Source organism: Palaemon carinicauda, chromosome 22 (assembly GCF_036898095.1).
Source record: "Palaemon carinicauda isolate YSFRI2023 chromosome 22, ASM3689809v2, whole genome shotgun sequence".
Taxonomy (NCBI): Eukaryota; Metazoa; Arthropoda; class Malacostraca; order Decapoda; family Palaemonidae; genus Palaemon; species Palaemon carinicauda.
In genome coordinates, this window is record NC_090746.1 from 82,763,574 (window position 1) to 82,776,724 (window position 13,151).

A 13,151-nucleotide genomic window follows, 5' to 3' on the forward strand; every position below is an offset into this window, starting at 1 on the left:
TTATGTCTCTAGCTATACAATGCCTTATTTTATTAATGAATAACATTATTTACAAATGACAATATTTTGGACCCATATTTTGAGAAATACACTTTAATTTTATCATAATAATCTTGCTGATGAATATTTTAAATAATGATTTTTCTTCATATTGTTCTCATGATTTATATGGATATATAAAATATTTAATCTTAATATTTTCAGGAGAATAGGTCACCATGTTTAAGGAAATGCAGATGGAGCCTTTGAGGCTTAGTATTTTGAAATTAGATTGATCAGTATAGTTCTTACTACATTGGTGATGCTAGACTTCACCTTGTCATTTATGATTCCAGAGCAAGTCATGTGAAAATTGGAAATTTGTATTATATTTTCTGAACAAGTTAGTATATGACTTACTTAAGGGTATTTGTGTTGAACATAGTTAAGGTACTTCATTGATGGTGTCAGACATGTGGCAAATGCGAGTAAAGTATCTAGTGCTACTAAAAGGTATTGGAGTACTCGAGCTGTTGGGATGTGAGTGCAGACATTGTGTGGCTTTCTTGAGGTATAGTAGTCTAATGTGGTATTGTTTTTATACTAAACAGAATAACTCAGTTTTAAGCCTCGACTGTCTTCAATATACTTTACTTTACTTTTATACTCTACAGAGCAGCATGTGCCATTTTTAGAGGTGGGTAATATTTGTATTAAACTTGAAAAAGAGCCAAAGTCTGATATTCTTGATATTATTTTCTAAAGATATTTTTATTTCACAAAGTATGAGAATATTTTTTTAAGTGAATAGTAAAGATGATTTAAAGATGTTCATCAGAAACATTAAGATGCTTGGATTCCTAATAGAACCTTAACTTTACCATTTATGTAGTATGAATGAACATTTTTGAGTTTTCTCAATAATATTGTTCACTGAACTTCAGACATGGGTCTTTAAGAAACAGCCATGATTTTGCCCTTTCAAGTGGCCTACGAGAATGCAAATTAGTTCAATTATTGATAATCTGCATGAAATTACATTGGGACTGAATTAAGGTAATGTACCGCATTATATATTTTACTGGTTTGATATTCTAATTTTATAGCAGATGCATTGAAGCTTCAAAACTAACAGAATTAACAGCAGGTAATGGTAAATGAACTCGTGTTCTGGTTACATGTGATATTGTATTTAAACAAATAACTTAAGGTTGGGTACAATGATATTATCCTAAAATCATTACCTCTAATATACGAAATTATATTGAATGATTCATATAGCGATATAGAGGTTTAGTAAACTTGACACCAAATACATAACAGAACATGGGGAAGAATGAGGAACCTGGTGTGATAAATGGAATCCTTTAATATTTTAGTTTAATTTTTGGAATCCACATACATTCAAAAGCATTAAATTATACAATTAGATTATTGTAAGTTTTTCATAGGGATTTGAAATGAGATCTTTCATTCATAGTATGAGGAAAAGTATTGACAAGGTATGAAAGAACCTCGTATCATTGTCCATTCTCATTCTACATAATAGTTAATGGTTTAAGGTGTGGTGTGCAAATAATAGAGATTTAAATATGTTGGAAAAGACTAGTAAGTGTTTTGGGCAGTTATTTAAGAAAGCAGAGTTCCACATCATAATTTGATTAGGTGTCATTTGTTATCAATTTCAGCCATGCAGAAGTTAAAGCTTATTTGTTCACCTATCATTTTATATACCCTTTTAGAAAAGTTAGCAAAAGATTATTTTCTCATGTGTATTTAAGAGGAAAAAATCATCAATTATACAGTACCTTATGGAATAGCTTGCAATTAATGGAAGAACTGCCGGAAGCACCTTTACCTTGAACTCCATTGTCATTGCAGGCATAGTTATGAAATTAAGTGATAAAATAATATCTATTGTATCACATGTATTAAGGGGCAGAGAGACAATTTTTTTATTTGAAATTTAAAATGAATAGGAAATACAGATATTTTCATCAAAATTAGCTAATAATAACAGAATCTTCAAGCTATAGTAGAAAGAAAAGAAAAGAATAGAAGTAGGAGCAAGGAGAAATAATTCCGGAAAGAATGGAGATAATATTGATAGGAAAGTGGTTCATGTAGCTATTGAAACTAATTTTTATAATCCACAGCATAACTTAGCCTAGCCAGTTGGTTTCAAGCTTGAGATGTATTTAGGTATACTGTATTTGTGTTTGTCTTTCTTTTCATAGAAAATATTAATTGAAGGGAACAAAGGAGAGCTTTGATAAGTATAGATTCTGATTTGAGACAGTTTTATTAATTTGTTGATCATTAAGGTTCTTTTAAACATACAGTATTATATATGTATATTATGAATATCCTTACTTATTTTGGGTTATTTAATTATATTAATTTATGAAGAGAGGCTTTACCTAAAATACAAACGTGCTTTGAATTGGCCTTGATTTGCTGCTCTCAAATTATGCTTAAAGAATCTTTAAGATTTACAGCTCTGTGTGCACTGTAATAGAAAATGATAAAACCTTAAAAAAAAAATATTCCAGAAAAGTTTCAATGGAAACATACAGGCTAATCAAAACAGACAATTGAGCATCTTTGTGACAGACTGCTTCCATTTTAAAGTATTTCAGATTGTTGGCAAATCCAAGTAAACATGATCACTTTGAAAAACTTGAACTGACATGTGAACTTAAGTGATGTTTGAGAATTGGTAACAAAGAAGAGATGTGAAATTATATAGGTTATTTATTTCTACTAGGATCATTTATGAATCTATCAATTGATTTTCTTATATTATTTTTCATTAGGATATTGGAAAAACATTCCTTGTATAAAAGTATACATTAACTGTAAGATATGGATCAGTTTAAGCAGTATCAGTTTGAAATAAAGTTATTGATTATGGTTAATCTAGTTGAGTGATTATTGAATAAGCATTTAAAATCGTGTAATTTTAAAAATGTTACCTCAATGAAGTTTTTTTTTATAGAATTTCAAATACGCCAGAGATTTATCTTTTTGCATTCTTATAATTGTAAGAAAGGCTGTATAGGAAATGAAAAAAAATAATCAAGAATGCTACTATCTAGCATATCAAGAATGTTGGTTGACTATGAGTGCATAGGTACTGGACAGTAACAGGTTAAAACTAACTGTTTATCACCAATAAGTAAAACAACTTCAATGAAGTTCAATTATGAATAAGGAAAAAGAAAATCGTTATAATTTCACACTATCAAGCTAATAGTTTATTATCCAAGGGATAAATCCATCTGCACTATAATTGTACTGTTTCTTTAAAAAAAAGAATATTTTACACATTCAATCATGGTTTGTCACCAACGGGTTATAATATAAATCTTTGTTGACCTTTTAAGAAACTTATTGTTAAAATATAGAAAAGAATTTTGTTGAGTATGCATTTTCATCTTATATCTATACTTGATGTTTAGTTGAAAGGGAATTTAATGTAATTTTCTTACAATGAATATGTACTTTACGTTGGTTGGCTAATTTTTGGATAAAACCCATTTCATTATGAAATCTTAACTAATAGCAGTACTTTACAGAAAGGTACTTCAAGTCGTAGATAATGGTTTAAGAATATTTTCAGCCCTGTGTTTCATTTTGATATTTTTGTGTAAGTGATGACTCATACATCTGAGTTTCTTTACTAAGGTACACATAAGGTTTGCATTTTGGTTGATATATATTAATAATGCTGTTACTGAATATATTCTCCTACTAGAGCAAGAATACCAAGAATAAAGGATGAAGGCCTGCAAAAATCTTTCCTTTTGGATAGTAACCACATGGTACACCAGTGGTATAACTTTACAGTCTATTCCAGCAATGCTTTGGGAAATAAAACACAAGACTTCCATATCAATCAGTGGGAAATAGGTTTGTTATCATGCTGTCCTCTTTGCTGAAATATGTGAGATACACTGTCCTGTTATAGATTTATTTTTACCCTCAGAGATGCTGCATTTCAAATCAGCCGATTTTCTCAAGTAACTGAATTTGTAGAATTTTTTAGCCTTACAGTGTATCTTAACATATAGTTTTTATCGTAAGTTAGATCTACTTAACTCAAAAAAATAGTTCAGTCAACTTGTCTACAAAAGCAGATATTGAGGTATGTACAGAGATATGTTATAGATTAATCTGTAAATATTCTTTTTTCGTGATTATTGGTATATGTATCACCTCTGATACAGGTGTTTACTGGACCTGAATAATGTGGTAAGTATGCTGATTTAAAAATATAAAAGCTTCAGAAAATATAATACAACTTTCCACGAATGAATTGATTATGTGTGCCTCTGATTTTTTTGGCTGAATTTTTGGATTTTTTTTTATATGATGTTTTACTATTATCCTCTCTATGTCATTTTATTAACAATACCATTTGCTTTTTATATTTATGATTATTAATTTTCATTATGATTATAGCAGGAAGCATAATTCTGCATATTTTCTCAAGATGTAGTGCAGGTATAGCCTACACTTAGATTATTATTATAAAACCTTCTATTCTCATTACAATTATTTTAGGTTGATAAAACTAGAAAAGTATTAAGAGGCACACTGATGGTAGAATGAGATTTTCAGTCTCCTCACATGCTTCCATCTGCTCTTCCAATGGTGATGATACATGATCAAATGTCACCTTAGAACTATGGAACTAACTATGCTATGATGTTCCTTTCTCCAACAGTGAATGTCCTCGTAAAAATCACGATGAGACATCGTGTTTTTGGCCAAAAAACATATTTGATCTCAATGTAAAAGATGAAATGGTTTTGCATTTTAATGCAACAAATAAGCTTAAAGAGGATGGTGTCGAATTCACGTACACAGTTAACATCCCAGAGAGTGGTGAGTTAATTTCCTTCTTGTTTTTCTTAGCTGAATGTACCCTTAGTAAAGCTAGTAAAAGGTAAGCTACTGCACGGTTGTCTATTGCATGGAAATTATCATGTACTATACTAATTAGGATTTAACTCATCTGCATTGGCGCAAATTTTTTCAAACTTATAGGTCAAGTGTAATAAAATTGCACGGTAAAAAAAATTAAGCTTTATAACTTTTGCATCCATTAAGTGCAATTACATTTTCAGTGTTCATAAATGCAGTTGTGTTAGTTTTTTTTTAAATGCAAATATTAATACTTTTACCTCTAGACTTAGAATTTGATATGATGCATAACATATACTGTACATTATTATGTTTAAACATATAATTTCAAATCTGGCCAGTATTTTTTATGACTATACTTCTTCACTGCTTGTTTTTCCTTGTCTCTCTGTTTCCTGCATAAATAAGTACCATAAGACTAACATTCATTGTTCTTGAAAAAGAGATGTAATCCAAACAGTACTACTGTATATCATACATACTGTACTTCAATAACTTAACCCTATCAATTTTAAAATTACATGTTATTATGGCATAATGCCATAAGCAGTCATGTAAATAATTGACTCATAGTACCAGTAAGCCATTTAATGATAAATTAATGTCACACTATCCCTTTAAATGTTGTCAATATTTTAAGAAAGTACAGTGTATAGTAGAGGAATTGGAAATAGGCAACTCCAACAGCTTATTCAAAATTCTTGAAATGCTGAAACTTAACATCCTACCTTACTAAGTGTTGTTAAATTCTATTTTAAATATTTTTATTTACTGGTGCACTGAAGTCCAATTATTTATATAATTATTTTCTCTGGCATTATTTCGTAATATGATAAGTAATTTATGAGCAGTAAATGCATGATAAGTAAGCAAGACTGCCTCTTGAGATGTCTGACTGAATACTAATTACCAGTAAATCTTATTTTATCTCAACCTAGACGGCAGCCATTTATTTTACATTTTAACGCTTATTAGAATGATATATATATATGTATATATATATATATATATATATATATATATATATATATATTATATATATATATATATATATATATATATATATATATATATATATACTGTGTATATATATATATATATATATATATATATATGCACACATATATACATATATATGTGTGTATATATATACATATATATGTGTGTATATATATATATATATATATATTATATATGTGTATATATATATATATATATATGTGTGTGTATATATATATATATATATATATATATATATATATATGTATGTATGTATGTATGTGTGGGTGTGTGTACAGTAAATAATCCCTTGGCTATTGCACGTATTCTGTTCTAGGCACCTCCAGGTGCTGCTGAAAAAGTGCAAAGTCGATACAGAAATCTACAATATAGGTTCTTAAAATTTAAAAGATAATTGATACTTGAACTATCATTTTATTTTACCATATATAAGTATATAGTTTTGAGTGAAAATAATTTTCTCATTTTATTCCTTGTTGATTTTAATAGCATATCAAAGTTTAGGAGTTTTATCCCTATTGCCAATGTACAATAATTTTTTAGTCTGTACCTTTAGGATGCTTGATTTTTTTCCCAATTGTTTAGGTAATTTTGTGCAATTGTCATATGTAATAACTATGATAATTGTTTATTACCGGGCGAATGTTGAAATGCAAGCAAAACAGCTGTTATTATTCCAATCGGTTGTTCATCACAAAACGGTTTTTTTCGTTGGGTTGTTGCCGTATGCATTGTTAACGATACTTTTATCATTTGTTCGATTTAACTTTTTTGAGTTACTGAACTAGATATTGGGATGAAGGGGTTAGTTGATCATAACGTGGTCTTTAAAAAAGGAACTCGCATGATACACGAGATATGTGATAAAATTATATCTTATGGATGAAAATTACTGTAGGTGGTCGCACAATATGCAAGATGACATGTGTTACATGAATATATGCGGTGTTAATTTAATATAAAGTACCTTATTAATTTTTTTAATCAAAGATTATTAAAATATCATAGATAAAAAACTTATTTGTCCTTAGAAATCAGCGATATAATAAGGAATCCGTGATATAGATTTATATATGATATATTTATAAATCAGAATGTAGAGACGGAGCAATATGGCCAGGGATTATAAACAATTGTGATTGTAATATTGTACTTCATTTCACTAATTTCATATGAATAGCCATACTGCCAGAAGGGCTAGTTAGAATTTGGCTGCCTGTATATATAAAGTTAACCTCACACTTAGGCGAGTCAAATGAGAAAAAAAACATTGTAAATGTTTGTTATTTACGATGTATTTTTTTCATTTGATGCTCACATAGTTTAGAAACTCAATAAATGATTAACTCTTTGACATGTCTCTCTCTTTTGGTTCCAGTTGAAATTGTAATTTTTAATCCTGCATGAGAAATTTTTCCTGCATGTGATCCAGATTCTCATGAGTGTTTCTCTAGAACAGCTACTAAATCAGGAATTATAATTTCATATCTGGTTTAGACCTCGTTATTGAATCTTTTTTTAGCAAATATCTAATATCAGCTGTGGTTCAAATGGCTTTGCGTTTCAACTTTTGTATGATACTGACTTTTCACATTTTTTCAGGGTTTTGTATTTATGTTATATGGTAACTTATTCAAATGGAAAATAATAATAATAATAATGATAATAATAATAATAATAATAATAATAATAATAATAATAATAATAATAATAATAATATAGAATATAAAGTACGGTTCTGTACTTAACCCTTCAGACTCGCTTTAAGCCTTATCAGTATTTGGTTGATTTGTAAAAAAGAAAAAGATTGTATTTTTTTTAATTGCTCTCTGGCAGCATTTCTCATTAATCTCAGTAGCTTTTATGAAATATTTTCCTTTTTTTCTCTACTATAAAAACTTAATGTGTTCTAAATCATATAGGTCGTGTTGATTGCTTACTTTGATACACATCATAATTCATAGGTCTCATTAGTTTGTTGTCTTTGTAGGTCTTTACACAATGTACACACAATAATGATCTAGTTATTATCTATAGATAATGAGCTACAGATATATTACAGTCAAGCATATGCAAAGTCCATTGTCTGGCCTATGTAAACTAAACTAAAGATTATTTGTCTACAACACATTTATTTCAGTCATCCAGTGTTATTTGTTGGAAATTGTCATATCTGTAAGAATATATAATGTGAATAACATAAGAACATTGTCCTAAATAATTAGAATTGCAGAGTAGGACTATTGCAATAACTTATTGCATAAAGGTCCCGAAATTAATCCCTAAGATTTTTCTTCTGATAGACTGAGAGAAATAAAATGAACCTCTACATTTACTGCTACAGAAACTTCTTATCTCAAATTTTGAGACAATATTTATAATGTAGTTAAATTTATCTTTGTGTTATACTAAATGTTTCCAACCTGTGTACCTCTTGTCACTTCCATTTTGCTATGAGACTGTTTACATCTTCCCACTCACAGTACTTCACCACTTCAAACTCTTTATCCTCCTACCTAAATTACTTTCAATTGTGTATTGACAAAAAAAACTGACTTTTAAGAAATGTCTTTTTATCTCTTGTGTAAATTAGTATAATTTTGATCTGGTATTTTCTATACAAAACACCGAGATCGATTGCCATACTTCTGTTTTCTTGCAATCTTATTCTGTATGATAATACTTTTCATGTTATAGATTATCTTTACTCAAAATGCTAAAATAAAATTCTGCCTCACCCAGCAAATATCTTAGATATCAAGGTACTGCAACAATATACTTAGTGGCACATATAAGTATGATTTTAGCAAAATGCAGAAGATTGTAACAAGTCAATCAAAATCACAATTAAGCCATTAATAGTATTCATACTGTTATATTTAGCCTTATCCATGTATATGGCATACAGTTACTAGAATGTTAGACGGAAGAATGAATGCAAAGATTTCCACCACACGTGCCCAGAACCTGTTCATATAAACATCGGTGAATTGAAATCCATACCCAATTATGAACTGATTTAATTCAGATATTCTTATTATTCGGAATCTATTCTAAAACATTATCTTTTAGACAGACTTACTCCTTTTTGGTCTATCTTTTTACAGTTGATTATGAACATCCATATCTATTTTTATCACAATATACTTTTTATACCTTGTTCCCACTAATTATGACTTTTTATTTTTACTGGCATCATTCATATTGAAGGCTTTTTGTGGCAATCAATTAGATAGCTATTTCATTTGAACAGAATATGAATATTTTTCCTACTGTACATGTGAATACTAAGTGTTTTCCTCAAGTAATTTTCATTGATCATTGAGCTCAAAAGGCATAGATACCTAACTGTTTGTTAGATTTTTTATTGTAATGAGGCCTATTTTTCCCCATCAAGTTCAAATCTCTTGCCATCTTAGAGAATAACTATCTCTCACTAATTGCTAACAATGAGTCAATATAAAATATATTCTTTGATATTGCAATTCACTCATAGGTCTTTATTTTTGTCTATAGTAATTCCAGATCCTGTGAATAAGTTGACAGCTATTGTGGATGGTCCACATAATGTTACCTTAACTTGGGTACTTCCTTATCCAATTGATACATTCAGTCGTGTTTTGTGCGAAGCGGCCTATAGACAGCGTCTTGATGGTGATGTTTCGGAAGAAGTTCCCTGGACTTTGGTATGTCTGAGATGATCTTTTTTAATGCATAACTCAAAAACACCAGGATTTTTCTAATAACAATGTTACTGACTTTCTTCAAAACATAAGTGTTAAATGCCTAATTTTATATAGATACTCATGAGAACAAATATGACCAGATTAATGATTTTTTTTAGATTCAATTTTTATAAACAATTTTAAGACTTTCAATTTTTATTTTAAATCTACTGCACTTTAGACTTATAAGAGAATCAAGGTAGAAACTCCTTAACTTGTTCAAAAGAACTAATAAAATCAGTGCTAATTTGTTTTATGTTGCAAGGAGTAGTTGTTGATGGACACCATAGTGACTTTAGAAGAGTAATATTTGGTATTTCTCAGGGTAGTTTTCGGCTCATTACTTTTCATGTTATATACACATGATTTGTGGCTTGCCTAGAAAACAAGCTCGTTGCATATGCAGATGATGCTAGTTTCTTTCTAGAAATTCCTTCTCCTGATTGCAGACCTGGGGTTGCTAAAAAGTAGAGATCTATCTAAAATCATTGCAAGTGTAAATTACTGGGGATGGATTTGAATTCTCAAAAACTCTTAATTACTGTACTAGTGTACGCTACTCATTAAAAATAACAGCTAAATATTTCATCACAATTAATATGCATTACAGAAGAATTTTTCATTGAATTTTATTATTTTGATATATATATATATATATATATATATATATATACATACATATATATATATGTGTATATATATATATATATATATATATATATATATATGTATATATATATATATGTGTGTGTGTGTGTACAGTATGTATGTATAAATATATATATATATATATATATATATATATATATATATATATATATATACATATGTATATATATAGATATATATATATATATATATATATATATATATATATATATATATATATATATATATATATATATATAATGTATATGTATATGTATATATATATATATATATGTATATATGATATACATATACATATATACACATACATATACATATATATATATATATATATATATATATATATATATATATATATATATATATATATTGTACTTATCATTGTAGCCAAAATTTTCATTACATCAAATATAAATTTAGTCATTAATGAACTTTATATTATTTTAAGGTTGAGACCTGGAAAGTGGAACCGGATAGATGGAGCCCAGGGGAGACTTTTAACAGAACAATTAATAATCTCCTTCCTTACATTCAATATGATTTTCGTGTCCGTATTCATACTGGTTTTGGTAAGGAGAGACCAAACATGTGGTCTGATGCTGCAATTCTCACAATGAGAACAACTCCATCAAGTAAGTTCTGATGTAAATTTAAATAGGTACACTTAAGAATAGATCATTTTTAATAATATTCTCATATCGTTTATGAATATGAAATCTTTAAAGAGGTTTTTTGTACAGATCTTATTCATTGCTTCTCTTTACATATCTTAGATCCTACTGTGGCACCAAAGACAACCAATGGGACATTTGAAGTAGAGGAGACACTCTCATACCGTGACATCTATATCTTATGGCAAATTGTTGATCCATTGCATTACAATGGTCCCAATTTCCATTACAATATCAGTGCTTATGATGACAAAAGCAACAGGTATATATTGGCATGCAATAACATTCTTTGTATTTTGTTTTTCTTCAGCTTATAAGTGAAATGTGCTTAATTTTACAATATTTACATTTCTACTGTACACAATAAGAAATATCTTTTTTATGTTGTAGAAATGTTTACACTGGCATTAGGTAAATAAGCTTTATATTTATGATTCCCTAGTATTATAATGATCTATGAAGATTTTATTACAATATAAGAAATTCTTGAGGGTCGATTATTATTTCAAATTTGAACTCAGAGTAATAGAAATTTAGAGGAAGGTATTTTCACGCCATTACCATAATAATGTTAACTCTTTGGCTCTTCAGATCCCAATAGAGACATATAATAGTTCAAGACCATTAGTTAATATCACATATCATCCAGAATAATATAAAAAATGGATGTGAACTGTTTTATGAAACTATTCATCACAAGAAAAAGAAAACTTTGTAAACACATCACTTATTGGTGTTAGTTACATCGTATTCAAATTTCAAGGAAATTACTAGCTGCTGTAATTTGTCTGTTGTTTATTTTCAGGTTGATAGCAAAGGATTCTGCTGAAGTTGATATTAAGGAGTCTTATGCAAAATTCAGCAACATGGAAAAAGATATAACCTATAGGTGAGTTTATATGGATGTTTTGTCATTTATGTTAAAACCCTTCATGAAAGTGTATAATATATTTTGATCACTCAAATACACCTTCCTAACACCACTTGGCTTAAGCTCTTTTTTCACTAGATAAGCTACAGAGGTATCTTTAGCTCCGTTCATTGTCATAAGAAATGATTATATATTATTACAGTATAATAATGATAATGATAATAGTCATAATAATAAGAATAATAATAATCATAATAATAAAAATAATGATAATAGTAATAATAATTATGATAATGATAATAATAATTATAATAATAATGATCATGATAATAATGATAATTCCGATAATAATATAGTACAGTATTATAGTCCGTTTCATTATATGCTGTTTCATAAATGTTAGCCTATATTGTATATCGTATTATGTAATTGACTTTCTTTACAGGTTTGAAATTGTACCGGTGAATGATGAAGGACCTCCTCAGGATGTCAATGTGAGAGGTATTGTGATGGTACCAGGAAAATCTGAATTACTTAAGCAACCAACATTCTTTAAAGTTATTGCCTATAGTGAAGCCAATAAAACAGTGTACAGCTTGAAATGGCGTGTAGATGAAACAGAGTCCCAGAGAGTTGAAACCGTTACTCTTTATTGGTGTAAAAAGATCAAGTATGAAGAACGATGCCAGGTTAGTAAAAATGTTTATAATTTACTTATATATGTATGGTAGTGAAGATGCCTGATGTTTTCAATCAAGCTACGCACAGAAACACACACACACTTACACACACACACACACACACACATATATATATATATATATATATATATATATATATATATATATATATATATATATATATATGTATATATATACTGTACAGTATATATAAATTGCCTGAAATAACATATAAAAATAAGGCTATATATAAGTTTAGTGAGATCGGTGTTACTGTATCCAACAGATTTTGTAGATTGTTATAACAAAGACCTCAAAAGAATATGGGAAGTTAAATGGCAGGATAGGATTAGAAATTAAACTATAAGGGTTCGGCCACACCAAGCACGTTGAGCATCGATGTAGAGGCCTGGCTTTGGTGAAAGGGCATCGGCAAAACGATGCATGGCCACACCAAAAGCACCAAACCTCCTATACTTGCTCACTCTCAGCAGTCGAAGATAACCTTGCTTGCAAACATGACACAATCTCGTTTGAGTAGGAAATTGCCTCTGATTGAAAATCTTTTATGTTATACTGAACAATGGATTATACAATAGAGTTTGGA

General features: G+C 28.7%; 1 protein-coding gene across 4 annotated transcripts in view; it reads left to right on the forward strand.

The window, feature by feature from the left end:
• LOC137616567 (cytokine receptor-like) overlaps window positions 1-13,151 on the forward strand; it is a 160,092-nt gene that overhangs the window by 91,038 nt on the left and 55,903 nt on the right. For all 4 annotated transcript variants that reach the window (XM_068346440.1, XM_068346443.1, XM_068346444.1 and 1 more), the window contains 6 exons: window positions 4,709-4,869; window positions 9,445-9,614; window positions 10,771-10,954; window positions 11,096-11,255; window positions 11,799-11,882; window positions 12,310-12,553. In XM_068346440.1, the coding sequence (XP_068202541.1) occupies window positions 4,709-4,869; window positions 9,445-9,614; window positions 10,771-10,954; window positions 11,096-11,255; window positions 11,799-11,882; window positions 12,310-12,553 (1,003 nt within the window). The remainder of the gene's footprint in view (window positions 1-4,708; window positions 4,870-9,444; window positions 9,615-10,770; window positions 10,955-11,095; window positions 11,256-11,798; window positions 11,883-12,309; window positions 12,554-13,151) is intronic.